At 34.5% G+C, this 15,607-nt stretch overlaps 1 protein-coding gene across 1 annotated transcript in view; it reads left to right on the top strand.

The window, feature by feature from the left end:
• Positions 1 to 15,607, top strand: part of KCNT2 (potassium sodium-activated channel subfamily T member 2) — a 226,476-nt gene that overhangs the window by 40,694 nt on the left and 170,175 nt on the right. The window contains 4 exon segments of the mRNA XM_017874830.1: positions 786 to 966; positions 2,301 to 2,465; positions 4,578 to 4,714; positions 7,443 to 7,506. Coding sequence (XP_017730319.1) covers positions 786 to 966; positions 2,301 to 2,465; positions 4,578 to 4,714; positions 7,443 to 7,506 — 547 coding nt within the window.

Here is a 15,607-nt window from a genome sequence, read left to right as displayed (position 1 = left end):
TGGTAAGTGTCCAGGAAATTATCCATTTCTTCTAGGTTTTCTAGTTTATTTGCATAGAGGTGTTTATAGTATTCTCTGATGGTAGTTTGTATTTCTGTGGGGTCGGTGGTGATATCCCCTTTATCATTTTTTATTGCATCTATTTGATTCTTCTCTCTTTTCTTCATTAGTCTTGCTAGCGGTCTATCAATTTTGTTGATTTTTTTCAAATAACCAGCTCCTGGATTCACTGATTTTTGGAGGGTTTTTTGTGTCTCTATCTCCTTCAGTTCTGCACTGATCTTAGTTATTTCTTGCCTTCTGCTAACTTTTGAGTGTGTTTGCTCTTGACTTGAGTTTTGGAGGGGACAACATTCTAACCATAGCACTTGGCAATTGTTAACTCCTCAAGCCTTTTACTGTCTTTCTCTTCTTCCTAAATTATAAAAAAAGAAAAAGAAAAGACTTTGTATTTTGGTAGGGATTCGATGTAGCGTTTTCTGATCTCGATGTTCGTCTGGTGTCTTTGTGTATCACCCATGAGATTGTCTGTTCATTCTACATGTTACTCAAATATACTATGTGATATTTTAACTACCATTTTTGGTCACTAATCGAAATAAGAGCATATCTGGACAATGTAGGAAAATAACTTACTACTTATGTTTTCTTAGAAAATATATTATAAAATATAAGAGCCTATTAAATTGCTTTCTGAAATGTGCTTTGGCTTTCAACAAAATAATCATGAGAACTTTTGTGTCCTATTTGAAAGATTTAATTTTAATTCATATTTGTTTCTTTAGCATTTGTGGGATCCAACATCTGGAACGAATAGGAAAGAAGCTGAATCTCTTTGACTCCCTTTATTTCTGCATTGTGACGTTTTCTACTGTGGGCTTTGGGGATGTCACTCCTGAAACATGGTCCTCCAAGCTTTTTGTCGTTGCTATGATTTGTGTTGCTCTTGTGGTTCTACCCATACAGGTAAACATAACCATCTTACATTGTATAAAAATGTACGGAGACATGAAATTGAATCCTCCACATTTATAAAAAATGGAAAGTGGCTTATCTAACAATAATTTACTAACACATACTATCATTACATTTAATCAATTACATAAATTACTGCAGAAATGTCATTTTACATTTTATTAGAAACACCAAGTTGTTTCTTTTATTCTTCTAGTCATAATTGACAGCACTCATCTTATTTCAATCCTTCAAGATTTTTTAAAAATATAAGGTACTTAATTATATTAAATATAGAATAATGTAGTTTTAAATCGTAGGATGTTACATCAAAGAAATAAAGTTGTGAAGGGTTGATTTTTCTTGGTTCTTCAAAATAAACCACAAAGTCATACAGTGCAATGAAGACAAATCAATTACTTATGTTGGCCAAATAAAACAAAATCTGGATCAGGTACAGTGGCTCATGCCTATAAACCCAGTATTTTGGGAGGCTGAGGCAGGTGGATGACTTGAGCCCAGGAGTTCCAGATGAGCTTGGGCTATAAGGTAAAATCCCATCTCTATAAAAAAAAAAAAAAAAAAAAAAAAAAAAAAAAAAAAAAAAAAGTCTGAACATGGTATGTAAATATTATGTGACACTTTGGGGAATGAGTAGGGAGGTTGCAAAGGGACAGATATATAAATGAAATTAAAAATAAGTAGATGCAATCTCTAACTCTTTCCTATAATAAGCCGTGGGTGTCCATGTGTGGGCAGATCAGAAGCAGGCTATGGGGAAATGCAAATCAAACTTGCATATTCTGTTGCAAAACTTTGGCTGCAATGTATCTGAATATAATACCTACAAAAATGGCTTTCCTACTCCAATAAATCTATGCATGTCTTTCTTCTTGACATCCCTCCCTTGCACCTTTCACTTTCCTCAGTTGCTGGCTACTGTACAGCTAGAATGTGGCCTTGTGTGTTGTGGTAAGAGTAACTCCTATTGCATGAGGTGTGGTTAGAACTTGACAGAGAGTGTGGGAAAATAACAATGAGGCTTTTCTGTTTCACTCAGCTCTACTGGACATAAAGCAGAGGTACAAACCTCTTTGTGGCCTGTTACTATGTAATAGCAAAATCATGTTAATATGTTTCCTTAGAGATCTGAAGCCCCTGGGAGGCATTTGCAGCCCTGTAGAAATTATATGAAAAGTCTGTTGTTGAAGGGGAACACTGACAATTAGAATCTCAATGAGTTCCTTCTGGGAAATTGAAAGTACCTAATAAACAATAGATGTATTGCATTGATTTATTTATTTCCTTACCTTGTTTTTCATTCACATGTGGAAAATATATTACAGTTTGAACAGTTGGCTTATTTGTGGATGGAGAGACAAAAGTCAGGTGGAAACTATAGTCGACATAGAGCTCAAACTGAAAAGCATGTCGTCCTGTGTGTCAGCTCACTGAAGATTGATTTACTTATGGATTTTTTAAATGAATTTTATGCTCATCCTCGACTCCAGGTACATTTGGCTTACGTTATGTACTATACTGGATTGTACCTACTAACATATTGTCAAAGTCAATTAACTGATGGTGCAGCCTGCTTTGTGGAGGATTTTTATTTATACAACCAAATATAGAAAGAGTAAATGAAGAACCACAAATATAACCAGGAACATAGAAAAAAATGCTGGAGGAATACACAGTATTTTAAGTTTCCTTCTGTATCTACGCTAAAAGACAGATGGAATAATGTTAATGGTACAAAGAAGATTTTTCTTTGAATTAAAGATTACTTTTCTCCCTTGGGTAGAGCATAAATGATATTTTATGAAACAGTGAATTTTAAGATAAAATATAATAAAACAAGAAAGAAACCATTTCAATATCATCTGCTCAGTTAAATACTGCAGAATTTTATCAAGGATTGCTAATGGAAATGTGGAAGTCTGGGACTTTCATTTTTTTCCTCTGTTTCCTGAAGTATAAATAGGTCCTATTTGTATAGCAATACATGACCAAAAATTGGACAATAACTAGGCGAATTGAGAATATGAATTATGAAGAAACTTTTTTTCTGTTTATGAAGATAAAATTCTTGAATATTTCCGCTTTCTGCTATGGGCCACGGCATTAATCTCCTTTCCTGATTACCGCACTTAATATGTTTGAAGGTCTTATATTTACTCGACCAATTTGTGTCAAGAAGTTGAATAACTCTAGACTTCAAGACAATGCTTAGTATATCTAATTATCCTTTCCTTACAAAACATAGAAATATTGATTTATGAATATTTTGGAGACCTTTATAAATACTATATTTTTGTGTTTTAAAACACCTAATTTACAATTGATTCTTAAATGGTAGAATCATTTTGTTCTGTCTTAAATGGAAGAATCATTTTGTTCTTATTCATTTGTTTTCATATGTTAACTTGAATTTTTAATAGCAACTTCATACTTATTTGTTGTTTTCTTTAAAATTATTTATATTTAATTAATTTCAAGCTTACTTATTATGATCCATAAAGAAAATCCATTTGGGGGAATATTCTGATCCCATGGTGTATTAGCCTGTTCTCACACTGCTATAAAGAAATACCTGACAGTGGGCAATGTACAAAGAAAAGAGATTTAATTGACTTATGGTTCCACTGGCTATACTGGAAACATGGTTGGAGAGGCCTAAGGAAACTTACAGTCATATGTAATATGAAAGGGAAGCAGGTATGTCTTCACATGGCCAGAGCAGGAGGAAGAGGGGGTGCTATACACTCACTATCAAGAGAACAGCAAGGAAGAAATCTGCCACTGTGATTCAGTCAACTCCCAGCAGGCCCCTCCCTTAACATTTGTGATTACAGTTTAACATGAGGTTTGGGCAGGGACACAAATCCAAACCATATCACACAGTCATTAACTTTGTCTAGTATCAATGTAGAGAATTATTTAAACTCCAGAAATTCCTAGTAGATATATTTCACAGCGGTAAAATGGTGAAGGTTTACCAGAGAATTTTAATTTCTATAGGTCATTGTTTTAAACCGTTTCACCACTCAGATGTAATTTTCTCCAAATGATCATATATTTGTAATATTTTGATATCATGTTCTTTTAATTTACTTTGTATTTTCAGTGTTTTTATGAATCCTTATTCATTCAAATATCCACCAGAAACTGTTCAAAATTATTGTATCATAATTATATAGCCAAATGATATAAATCACTATCAAAGTTTTGATCCTAAAAGTAATGAAGTGTGAATTGATACTTAAATGCTTCTGCCTGGTGTTCAATGTATATTTTAGGATCAGTCTGTAGATAGAACTAAATCTTCACAATGTGAAAGTGTGTGCCAGATATAACCACTGATTACCTTCCCTTATGCTCTTAGTAAGATTGAAATAAGTTGAGATGAACTTATTGATTTATGAGATTTGTGTATGTCCCAGTTGTATTTATTATAGTGTAATGCTATTTAATATATGCACAGGTTTTCAATGTGAAGTTTTATTAGCAAAAGTTCATTTCAGTTTTATCATATTTCAGGTTTTCTTAGATATTTTGTTTTCTATGTAGTATAGCATAAAACATTATTGTTTCTATTCCATTGCCCATTTTGTTTTGAATAGGATTATTATGTGGTGATTTTGTGTCCTACTGAAATGGATGTACAAGTTCGAAGGGTACTGCAGATTCCAATGTGGTCCCAAAGAGTTATCTACCTTCAAGGTTCAGCCCTTAAAGATCAAGACCTATTGAGAGCAAAGTAGGTATCCTTGCCTTTCATCTTGCAGCTTACAGTTTTGAGTGACTTAATATTTTCTCTTTCCTCCAAATTTTAGCAATTTTTGGTGTTGCAAAATGTGTTAATGTTTGAGTATAGACTTTTGCCTTAGTCCCTCTGCTGGCCAAACTAAAAGGTTAAAAATGTATCATGAAATCAGTGTGTTTACTCCTCTTTTTCAGCCTCATCTCAAGGCAAAATTGTTCAACAGACTGTGACCACACAACACAATGAGAAAAGTGGCCCAGTATAACTATCTTAAGCTGTCAGAGATTCACAGAGGCATCTAGACTCACTGTTAGAGTAGTCTCCAAATCCCTGAATACTGTTTTTATCCCACATATAAAAATTGTGGGCTAAATATGATGTGACATACCAGTGCAGTGTGAGTTAGGGTTTATGTTTTAAAGACCTTACACTATGTATTGAACAGATAGTACTTGTGTTCCCTGGGGTCAGAGACAAAATGGTTGCTGTGGACTAGAGGAATCAGAAAGGTGACAGGTCTTACTTAGCTATCCTCTTCTTTTTGTGCGTGTACCAGGCAATTTGTCTTAAAGGTGACATGGTCTTAAACATTTGTCACAAGTTAACAAGTTATATCATATGAGCAGAGTGTGAGTATTATTGAGCAGAGTGTGAGTATTATTGAGCCTCCGAGTGTGGACACCAGGGAAACAGAGGTTCTGCAAAACAATGTCCTTAGTTTCAGATGCCGGAAGATATCTTCAACAAAAGTGGTTTTGCTCAATACTTTCTGCTGTTTTTAAAGTTTTAAACATGTCTTCATGTTTATCCTTGAGTTGCCCTACATGCTCTTCTAGATATAAAAGTCTCCCCACTGAATTGAACAGCATAAGTGCTTTATACTTTTTTTTTTCTTTCCTGGATAACCTGAGTGTGCATGAGTGGGTGTGTGTTTGTGCCTGTCTTCAATGTGTGTGCAAGTCTCTGTGTGTGTGTGTGTATGTCTAGTGGGTGTTGGAAAAGAACAGAAGAAAAGTCAACTCTTTTGTGGAACAGACTTCCAGACTCCTTTGTGCTGCATAGTCCTTCAAATGATGACTAGATACCTAGTCAGAAACTCTGATGTTATCTTTGATTTATATATAATGAAGTCAATTTAACGGAGTATTTTTTCACTGATTTAACTTCTGAAACAAAACATCACGAAAACTAGCAGGATATAATGAGTGTTATCTAATTGGAAAGTTACATTTCTTTGTGAGTATATTCATCTTTTAGGTGGATTAAATATATTTGTGGTCAGTGTACATGTGACAGTTCTATAAGTCATCAGATTTTCCCAGCACCTCAGGTAAACCCTGGCTTTAGGTATTTAGAGTTTGCTATTTATACTCATTATTTGGGTGTGCTAGAGAAATAGATGCTTAGATATTACTATAATCTAGATCTTTGTATTCATCGGTGTAGATAATCAATATTCCTTATTTATTGTATGATAGCTAAGTTCTTCACACAATAAGCATGAGTAATATTCATATTATGTTCAATATGAATTTGTGTAATATATGGAGGCTTCTTTCCATCTAACAAATTTATCTGAGTTATTGGTATAGCTATTAGTATCTAAGCTATATCCTACTTAGGATTAATGTAACTAATTTATTACTAATAGTCTTAAAATGATCTCTTGGTAAAAGCAATCATATTTACAAGAAAAATTCCTCCATGGGAATAAAAGAAAAGAGAAGGGAATGAAGGAGAGAGAGAGGTAGCTGGCTGGTCATACTCAAAAAGCTATTTTAAAAAAATAAGAGTGACGCAGTATCCATTTTTATGTTCATTTCCAATCTTAGCTTCCTATAAAAGATTTGGGGTTTAATATAAACTAATACATTTTTCAGTGCAATTCCTTATGCATAGAGCATGGAGTAGGAGTCTCCAAACAAGTTTCATAGGTTAGTTGCATGAGTTTTGAGTTGCTTCGTTGAAAATGGTATTTAGAGAAAGTTACCCAACACTCATATTATCTTAAAAACCATGGCGCAACATCTTCCCACAACTGTTTGGTTTGGTCTTATTTCAAAGACTTTTATATTTCCTCTCCATAGAAAATATTTTTTTTGGAAAATATTTACTTTATCACAGTGAACCACAGAGATAAATCATTCCTCATTTTGAAAATAAACATTCTTGTGCTTTTGGAACATCATGTATCAAACACTAAAATATACTGTGTCTTCATCACTAAACTTAGGAAATATTGAACCCTAGCATGAGAGGAAGGGGCTTGGGAAAGGATGAGTGATCTCCAGGAAGTATAAATACAGAGTAGAGTTTGACTTATGAATACAGAGAAGCTGTATTCCACCCCTCTTAGTTTGATTCAGACATAACAGTTAAAATACGATTAGTCATAAAATAAAGACCAATATATCCCCTTAATTTACTCAAAGCATGCATATAAAATACATTTAATAGTAAAAAGGAATAAAGTTTGGCTTTTATTAACTTTTGTCATAAAACATTGAGTTATAATAGACAACCCAGTAGCAGATTTTTTTTTTCTTCAGAGTCAGATATAGTCAAGATCTACTAGAAATTCAACTTTCATTTAAGCTTAAGGATACACATGGTCTACATGTACATTTTGTGCAATATATGGACTAAAGACTTAAATTCTATTTTTCAGAAAACGTGTAGATATTTCAGTGTGTGATTATTTTGTTTTTCCGTCTGTATTTAGGATGGATGACGCTGAGGCCTGTTTTATTCTCAGTAGCCGTTGTGAAGTGGATAGGACATCATCTGTAAGTTTCTAAAATCTCTTTTAGTAAGTTGTGCTTTCCATTTTAGAAGATTTTTTTAAATTTGAGTTTTTAAAAATCTGCCAACATTAAGTACTGGTGACCTTAAAGTTTATTTGTTTTAAAGGAAACAAATATTACAGAGCTGTCTGTGATATTTGTATCAATTGTATTAACAAAAGTGTTTTCAAATAGTTTCTACAAATACTCTCATAATCTGTTGGCCAAAATGAATCATATATAAACAGAACTAGACCTTTTTTTAAATTAAATACGTCTTATGAGTTGTAGTTTTGTTAAAGTGGCCTCAGTTTTTTCAACCTTAAGACAAAACAGATGGAACAGGCATTAGATCCAATTGGAGAGTTTCTTAAAAATATGCATTTGAGAACCTTCTATTCAAGATATTTGGGGTGGTAATCAACAATATTTGTATTTTTAAAAGCTCCCTAGGTAATTCTGAAACACATTACAATTTGGTAACCTTTTGCTTATATGATATTTATGATGTATTTTTTAGTTCTACAGTTCTATTAAACTTATAACTAAATTAAATTGTATAAAGCAAATAATGGTATAAACTATATTTTAAAATGTTTTTATTTTATTACTTTTAAAAGCGCTTCACTATTTTATGTTCTGTAAATTCTACTATCTCCTGTGTTTATAAGCCATTGACTCCATCTGTAGCCATTATCTGTGGTGTGTGGACATATGAGAACAATTGGTGGTTTTTATAGCGACTGGGAAAAGGCAAAATGTGCATAAGTCTTTCAGGTATATGTTTTATTCTCTTCTGGAGCACTTAATAGGCATACTCTTTTACATTAATCTAGGACTGTAAGTTCTGAATGGGCAGGCTCTGTGTTGTCCTCACTCTAATTTACTTAAACTACTTATCCATGTCTAAGATTTTAAACTGATTTTCTCATCTTTGATTTGGAGTGGACAGCTATTAGCTGAATTGTGGCTGTGAAAAATTCTTATGCTGAAGTCCCACCCTTAGTACCTCAGCATGTGAACTTATGTGGTGATAAGGTGTTGAAAGAAGTAATAAATTTATAATGAGACCATTAGCATAGGCACTAATCCAATATGACCAGTGTCCTTATAAAAAGAGAAAATTTGAAGGCAGACATGTATACAGGGAAAACACCATGTAAACGTGAAGATGGCAATATGCATGCCAAGGAGAGAGGTCTGGAACAGTTCCTTCCCTCACAGCTCTCAGGAAGACCCAACAGGGCCAACACCTTGATTTCTCATTTCTAGTCTGTAGAACTATGAGATAATAAAATTCTGTTGTTTAAGCCATCCAGCTTGTGGTACTTTGTTTGGCAGCCCGAGAAAGCTAATAGAAGAGTGTAGACCAAAAAATGATTGGAAAACTTTAAAAATATTTTTTTGAAATATATATATATATATGAAAAAGTATCTACTCGCCGCTTTCTTCACAATTACTACCTGAATTCAGATCAGACTGATTCATCAGTTCATTTAAGCACTACTTCAATCGTCTCTTAATTGGTTCAATGTCGTAGGTACTCCAAACATGTTTACCGAAGAAATGAATTTGAACCGAAGATAATCAATTGTTTCTATAATTGATTGACTTATGTCATTGTGAGTGTTGTGCCCGTTCCAGTGGTAATTTGACTTTAAAATATTTTCAGTTTTTCAGTATGTGTACTATCTTTGTGTAACAAGGGAGGTGTAAGCGTTAGGAAATAAATACATAATATCTTCTAGGGTACCCTTTACAATGTGAATTTGGAAGCTTTTAGTTAATCAAATGTATTCTTTTTTTTTTTCCTGACACTACTAAATTGGAAAAAATGAGTAAGAAGATTTACACCTATAGGGACAACAGATTTGGTAGATGAGAAAATACTAATTTTATATTAATAATAATTTTGCAAGCTGCAAAGCAGATGGATGAGTGGCAACAGTGAAGGAAGTAAAAATTTAAGTTGAGACAGGAAACAAATTAGAAGCAAGCTGCTTTTTGCAACGGAACCTCAACAGTCTCAGAAAATAGAGGTACCAGATGTCTCTGAATGTAGGGTTATATGTATGACTAAATATATGAATACTGGTTAGAAGTCTATAAGAAAAGTAAGTTCTCTGAACCCCTCTACATATCCATTGCTGGTTACTTTCCTAATCCTGGTAAAAGAGTTTTGGAGAATTTGATCCAGGGATACTCTCTACTCAGAAACACCACCTACAGTTAAGAGTCTAGGTACCATGCTAAAATTAAGGGAATTAAGAGTAAGTTGCCTCACTGAATGTGATATGATTTTCCCAAATGCCTCTGAGAACTGTTACAGCGTGATCCATATCTCTATTGATGTTGACACAAGATTGGAGGAGTTTCCTCAGGGGAAATGATTCAACACAAGATAAAATGCCTTTTATGAATCAATCAAAAGTGTGTGCATCTGTGTGTGTGTGTGTGTGTGTGTGTATGTGCAGAGATATGAAACCTGGTGTTCCCTAGTGCAATATTAAAAATTGATAACTCTAAAATAAAATCTATGTGAAAAAAGCTCTCTGCCTACACTCAAATACTAACCTCTTTTGAGTGCTTAACTCCTACTTGTATTCAGACACCAGACATAGGGCTTTGAGGACATTTCTAACAAGAATAAGAAGGAATAAGCAAACAAACAAAAAACACATACACAAAAAGAGAAACTCAGAGGAAACAAACAATACCATATAGTTCTGGAAAAAAAATCAATCTTAAAATATATATTTAATAAATATTCCTAGTAATATGAGAATATCATACATACATAAAACAAGTATAGTAGACTAGATCACAAAACAAAACAAGACATTCAGTGAACCTGAAAGGGCTCCTGGAAATTGAATCTAGCGTAACAAATGAATAACTTAATAAAAAGCCTAGAAGGTAAACCTAAGGACATTGAAGAATGAAGAATAATAAAATAAGCAATAAAACCAAATAGTGTAAAAGAAGAATTTAAAAGGTGAGAAAATTATAGTAGTTAAAGAGAAGCAATATCAATATAGTAGGAATTTAAGAAAGGGATTTTATGAAACACTGGGGTAGAATATTATGAAAGACATAATGCACTCAAATTTTCCGCACAGAAATTGTCAAATTGAGAGGGCCCAGTCATTATACAATTAGGACTAGAGAAGTTCTGTGGTGGTCAAGAAGAAGGAAACAAAAGAAAAGCCAAAGGAAAAAGGAAAAGGCATATGAGGAAGAGGAACAATAGGAGAAAAAAGAAAATATTCAAAACTAAGGGTGGAAAGTTAGAATGTCTTCAGACCTCTCATCAGTAATGGCAGAAGACAGTGGGACAATGCTTTCAACATTCTGAAGGGAAATATTTTTTCATTTAGAATTTTGTATCCTGGCAAAAGTTTGGTTTAGTAAGAAGGTAAAAAGAAGTTATTTATATAAACTAAAAATTTTAAAGAACGCACAACTCTCTGGAAGCTGCTGGAAGATGTGTTTACCAAAAACAAGGAGTGCATTGAAGGAGAAGTAGCCTCAGGGGATCCACCACAGGAGAGAATGAAAATTTCCATACTAATGGTGGAAGTGGACCCTAAACAGCAGGCTCTCAGTGCCAGCAGTCAGATCATTGTGGGGAGTGGAGAACTTCAGGAAGGCCACCACTGGGGAGGAGACCAAGCTGGTGCTACCTGATGTGGTTGAGTGTATTGAGAACAGCTTTCCACTTCTGGTCAGGTGTTTTGGATTGCAATGCATCTCCCCTTTTATTTTCACTTGTTGGAGCCCTAACTCCTAGTTCTTCACAATTGTACTGTATTTGGATATAGGGCTTTTAAAGAGATAAGTAAGTTAAAATGAAGCCATTAGGGTAGACTATAATCTAATATGGCTGATGTCCTTAAAAGAGGAGAATAAAATAATAGATACACAGAGATACCAGGGGTGTATGTGCACATAGAGTAACCAGGTGAAGAGGCCAATGTCACAGGCCTCAGAGGAAACCAACTCTGATGGGACCTTGTCCTAGAACTTCCAGGTGCCAGAACTGTGAGAAAATAAATGTCTTTTGTTTAAGTCATCGAATCTGGGTTGTTTTTGTAGTTGTTGTTGTTTTTGAGACTCGAGTTTTGCTTTTCTTGCCCAGGCTGGAGTAGAATGGCTCGATCTCAGCTCGCTGCAACCTCCGCCTTCCAGGTACCATTCCTGGCCAATTTTAAAATATTTATTCATCTATTTATTTATTTTATTTTATTTATTTATTTATTTTTGTAGTTTTAGTAGATATGAGGTTTCTCCATGTTGGTCAGGCTGGTCTCGAACTCCTGACCTCAGGTGATCTGCCCGCCTTGGCCTCCCACAGTGCTGGCATTACAGGTGTGAGCCACCATGCCCGGCCGAATCTGGGGTATTTTTTTAATGGTAGCCCAAGCAGACTAATATATGCCAGATTCTAAATTAGTAACGAGTGGCTAGAAAACTAACAAAGGTAAAAAGAAACAATTAGAAAGGAAAACAGATCACTCAAGATTGGAAATATAATTATAGCACTCAACAACATGCCATATTATGAAAAACAGCCATAATAATGCAAACACTGAAGATTGATTTTAAAAAAATTATTGAACTACAGTCATGCACCACATAACATTTCAGTGACAGATTGAATATACAATGGTAGTCCCATAGGATTGTAATGGAGCTGAAAAAATCCTATTGCCTAGTGACATCATAGCTGCTGTAACTTAGCAGTGCAGAGCTTATGTGTCGGTGATGATGTTGACTAAGATCAATAGGTTATACCCTATAACGTAGTACGTGCTAGGCTGTGCCATTTAGGTTCTGTAAGTCCAGTCTATGCCCAATGACAAAATCGTCTAATGATACATTTCTCAGAATTTATCCCCATCGCTAAGTGACTCATGACTTGTATATTCAAAGGATGGGAAAACGGAAATTCAGAATGAGGGATGAGAAGAAAGATATACTCTTTTGTTCCATAATAGAAAGCTAATAGATAATAATTTAAATTGAAAAGCAGGAAATAATAATAAAATCAGTTAGAAATATGGAAGGAGGTTAAGAGAATACCCAATTTTGGGGCTGTAAAGGGACTGTCTCTGTGGAGTGGAAATATGGTGTGAGAGTAGGAAGGAGAGAGGAGGCTGCACTTACATGTTATGGAACTTGTCTTTTTGGACTATGTACAAGTATAGGTTTGATAGCATTTTTAATTAGGTGTGATTTAGAATATGCCTTGGTCTAGGAAAAATTCATTAATCTGAAAAATGTGCCATTAGTTGTGAGGAGGTAAGCAGGCTTCTTGTCACACGAGCTTCATGTAACCCTTGAGATGTCAGTATAAACATGAGTAAATTTGCAGTTGAATTGCCTGTATTTTTTATATACGTACTTTTTTTGTATTTCAATAAAAATCTATTTACAAGAAAAAGTGGCAAGCTGGATTTGGTCTCCAGGCCCTCATAGTTTGCTGACCTCTGCTATAGATAATTAATATTGTTTTAAAATTTTTTCTGTGGGTATATAATAGATGTATTTAGTTACGTTAAATGAAATACGCCAGGCACAGGAAGGCACACATTGCGTGGAATCTAAAAATCAAAGCAATTGAACTCATGGACATAGAGAGTAGAAGGATAGTTACTAGAAGCTGGGAAGGGTAGTGGGGGAGTGGTGATGGGGAGATTGGCTTGGTTAATGGGCATAAAATAAAATAGAAAGAATGAATAAGACCTACTATTTGATAGCACAACAGTGACTCTAGTCAATAATAATTCAACTGTACATTTAAAAATAACTAAGTGTATAATTGGATTATGTGTAGCACAAAGGATAGATGATTGAGGGGGTGGATACTTATATATTTTTTAATTCAACTTTCATCTAAATTTCTAATTAAATTATTCTGTCTTACTTTTACTTATGAATCAGGAGAAGATATAAGGCATGCCAAGTGAAGCTTCGTAAAATAGGTAGAACTCAACAGCTGTTATACTTTCGGGAAAACTGTTTAGTAAAACAGGTAGCATATATAGCTGTGAAAAGTTTAGCAGAATAGAGAGGGGTCAGTAGGTACAGTAGTATCCCCCTTATCCACGGGGAATACTTTCCAACATCCCCAACTGATGCTAATTATTGGTATAATTACCGATAGTACCAAACCCTATATATAGTATGAACAAATTTCTTTTTTCTTCTTTACAATTTCATGGATACAGGATTCGGTCTTACTATAGATCTTAGCAACCTCAGCATATGATATTTTTCTTTCCTTAACTTGAGAACTTTCAGTTTTCACTTCAAGGAGGCACTTGATAGCTTCTTTTTGGCATATCCAAATTGGCAGCATCCCTACTCTTGCACTTTGGGCCACTAAGTAAAATGAGGGCCACATGAACACAAGCACTGCAATACTTCAAGAGCCAATGTGATAACTAAGATGGCTACTAAGTGGCTAATGGGTGGGAAGCATATATAGTGTGAATATACTGGACAAAGGGATGATTCACGTCCTGGGTGGGACAGGGTGGAAGGGAGTGAGATTTTGTGCTACTTAGAATGGCATGTAACTTAAAACATATAACTTGTTTATTTCTAGAATTTTCCTTTTAATATTATTTGGTCAAAGTTGACCTTGGGTAACTGAAACTGTGGGAAGGCAAAACTGTAAAACTGTGGATGGGGGGACTATTATAAAAGGAAAGCAAGTAAATTTTTAAAAACCTACCAGGGAAGTCAGTGTCAGAATTGGGGCATCTTGAACAAAGGGACAACAAGAGAGTGCCTTTGAGTCCTGGTAACTGGGTAGAGTTTTAAGTCTTGATAGACAGAAAGGGTAAGGAAGAAAAACTCATGTTCATGAGTGGTACAATATCTCTGCTACTTTGGCAAAGACTGGAATCTCTTTTAATTGTTTTATGTTTGGATGTACAGGGACTCATGGAAGTGTCTACAGCCCTTGGAGAGATAGAAAGTTTGAGGGACTTGGTTATAAAATAGAAAGCAGACTATTCCTAATATGCTTATATCTGGACACAACAATAGGCTGTATCATTCACCTCTTTTTTAAAACATTTATATGTATATTGGTGAGCACAATGATTCAAATAAAGATGTATACAAATTATGCATTATGCTAAATAGCTAACAATGTTAGCATAGAGGACACCACATTGCTTGGTAATTAACAATCTCCCATTTAATGTACTGTTTCTTAGGAAGGATCTGGCATAGTTGCTGATACAAACACTACATTATGTCTTATACAGAGGTTGATTAAACAATTCTCTCAAACGACACTCCTCCTCCTTCAGCATTTAGTGTAAACTCAATCAGGGTAGTAGAAATCTTTGCTCTTTGATTCCCCAAAAGCTAATAAATGCATGTTTTCTCCAGTTTTCACAATGTCGAGGTCTGCTTGTTTTGTTTGTATCATTCTCTAGGGACTGTATGGTGAATACAGGAGAGCTTGGTCCAGATAATTTCTTTTAGTTGCCTCTCCCCAAGTAAGTTGTTCTGGAAGAGAATAATCAATTCCTCTTTTGTGATTAAACAGTCCTGCTACAATTTAATCATTTCACATGCAGTGAACTTTTCTTGGATATTCATTTAGAAGAAAATGAAATGTTTTGACGTTGGCCCTTAATATGATCAAACCAGTGTCACTGTCATTTTATGTGCTTCCAGTACACAGCCAGTGTGTTGGGAGGGTCAGAAGGCCTGGAATCATAGTATGTTCTTACCTTATGTAAAATACTCCGACTTGTCTAAAGACTGTCAGGTCTCCCTTTTCTTAAACTCACTCACACTAAATAGTTGAACCATATGGAAAAATTATGGAGAATTATTTAGGGGAAATTCTTTTCCCATCTTACAAGGTATAACAATCAAAGCTTATTCCTAGGCTACATACTCTTTGATATGGTTGAAAATTGTGTTTAAACCACTGGTAAGTAGTGAGAATAAACAGGAACATTTTACACTTTACCAACACAGTTAAGGAGAACAACAACAACAACAAAAACTTTTACTTTGTTTGTAAAAGTAATACAAAATATCAGGTCAATTACATGGAATCTTGAAGAAATATTT

Source organism: Rhinopithecus bieti, unplaced genomic scaffold, assembly GCF_001698545.2.
Source record: "Rhinopithecus bieti isolate Rb0 unplaced genomic scaffold, ASM169854v2 scaffold_9420, whole genome shotgun sequence".
Taxonomy (NCBI): Eukaryota; Metazoa; Chordata; class Mammalia; order Primates; family Cercopithecidae; genus Rhinopithecus; species Rhinopithecus bieti.
The sequence above is the reverse complement of the archived record's forward strand: the minus strand, read 5'-3'. Positions and strand labels throughout refer to the sequence as shown.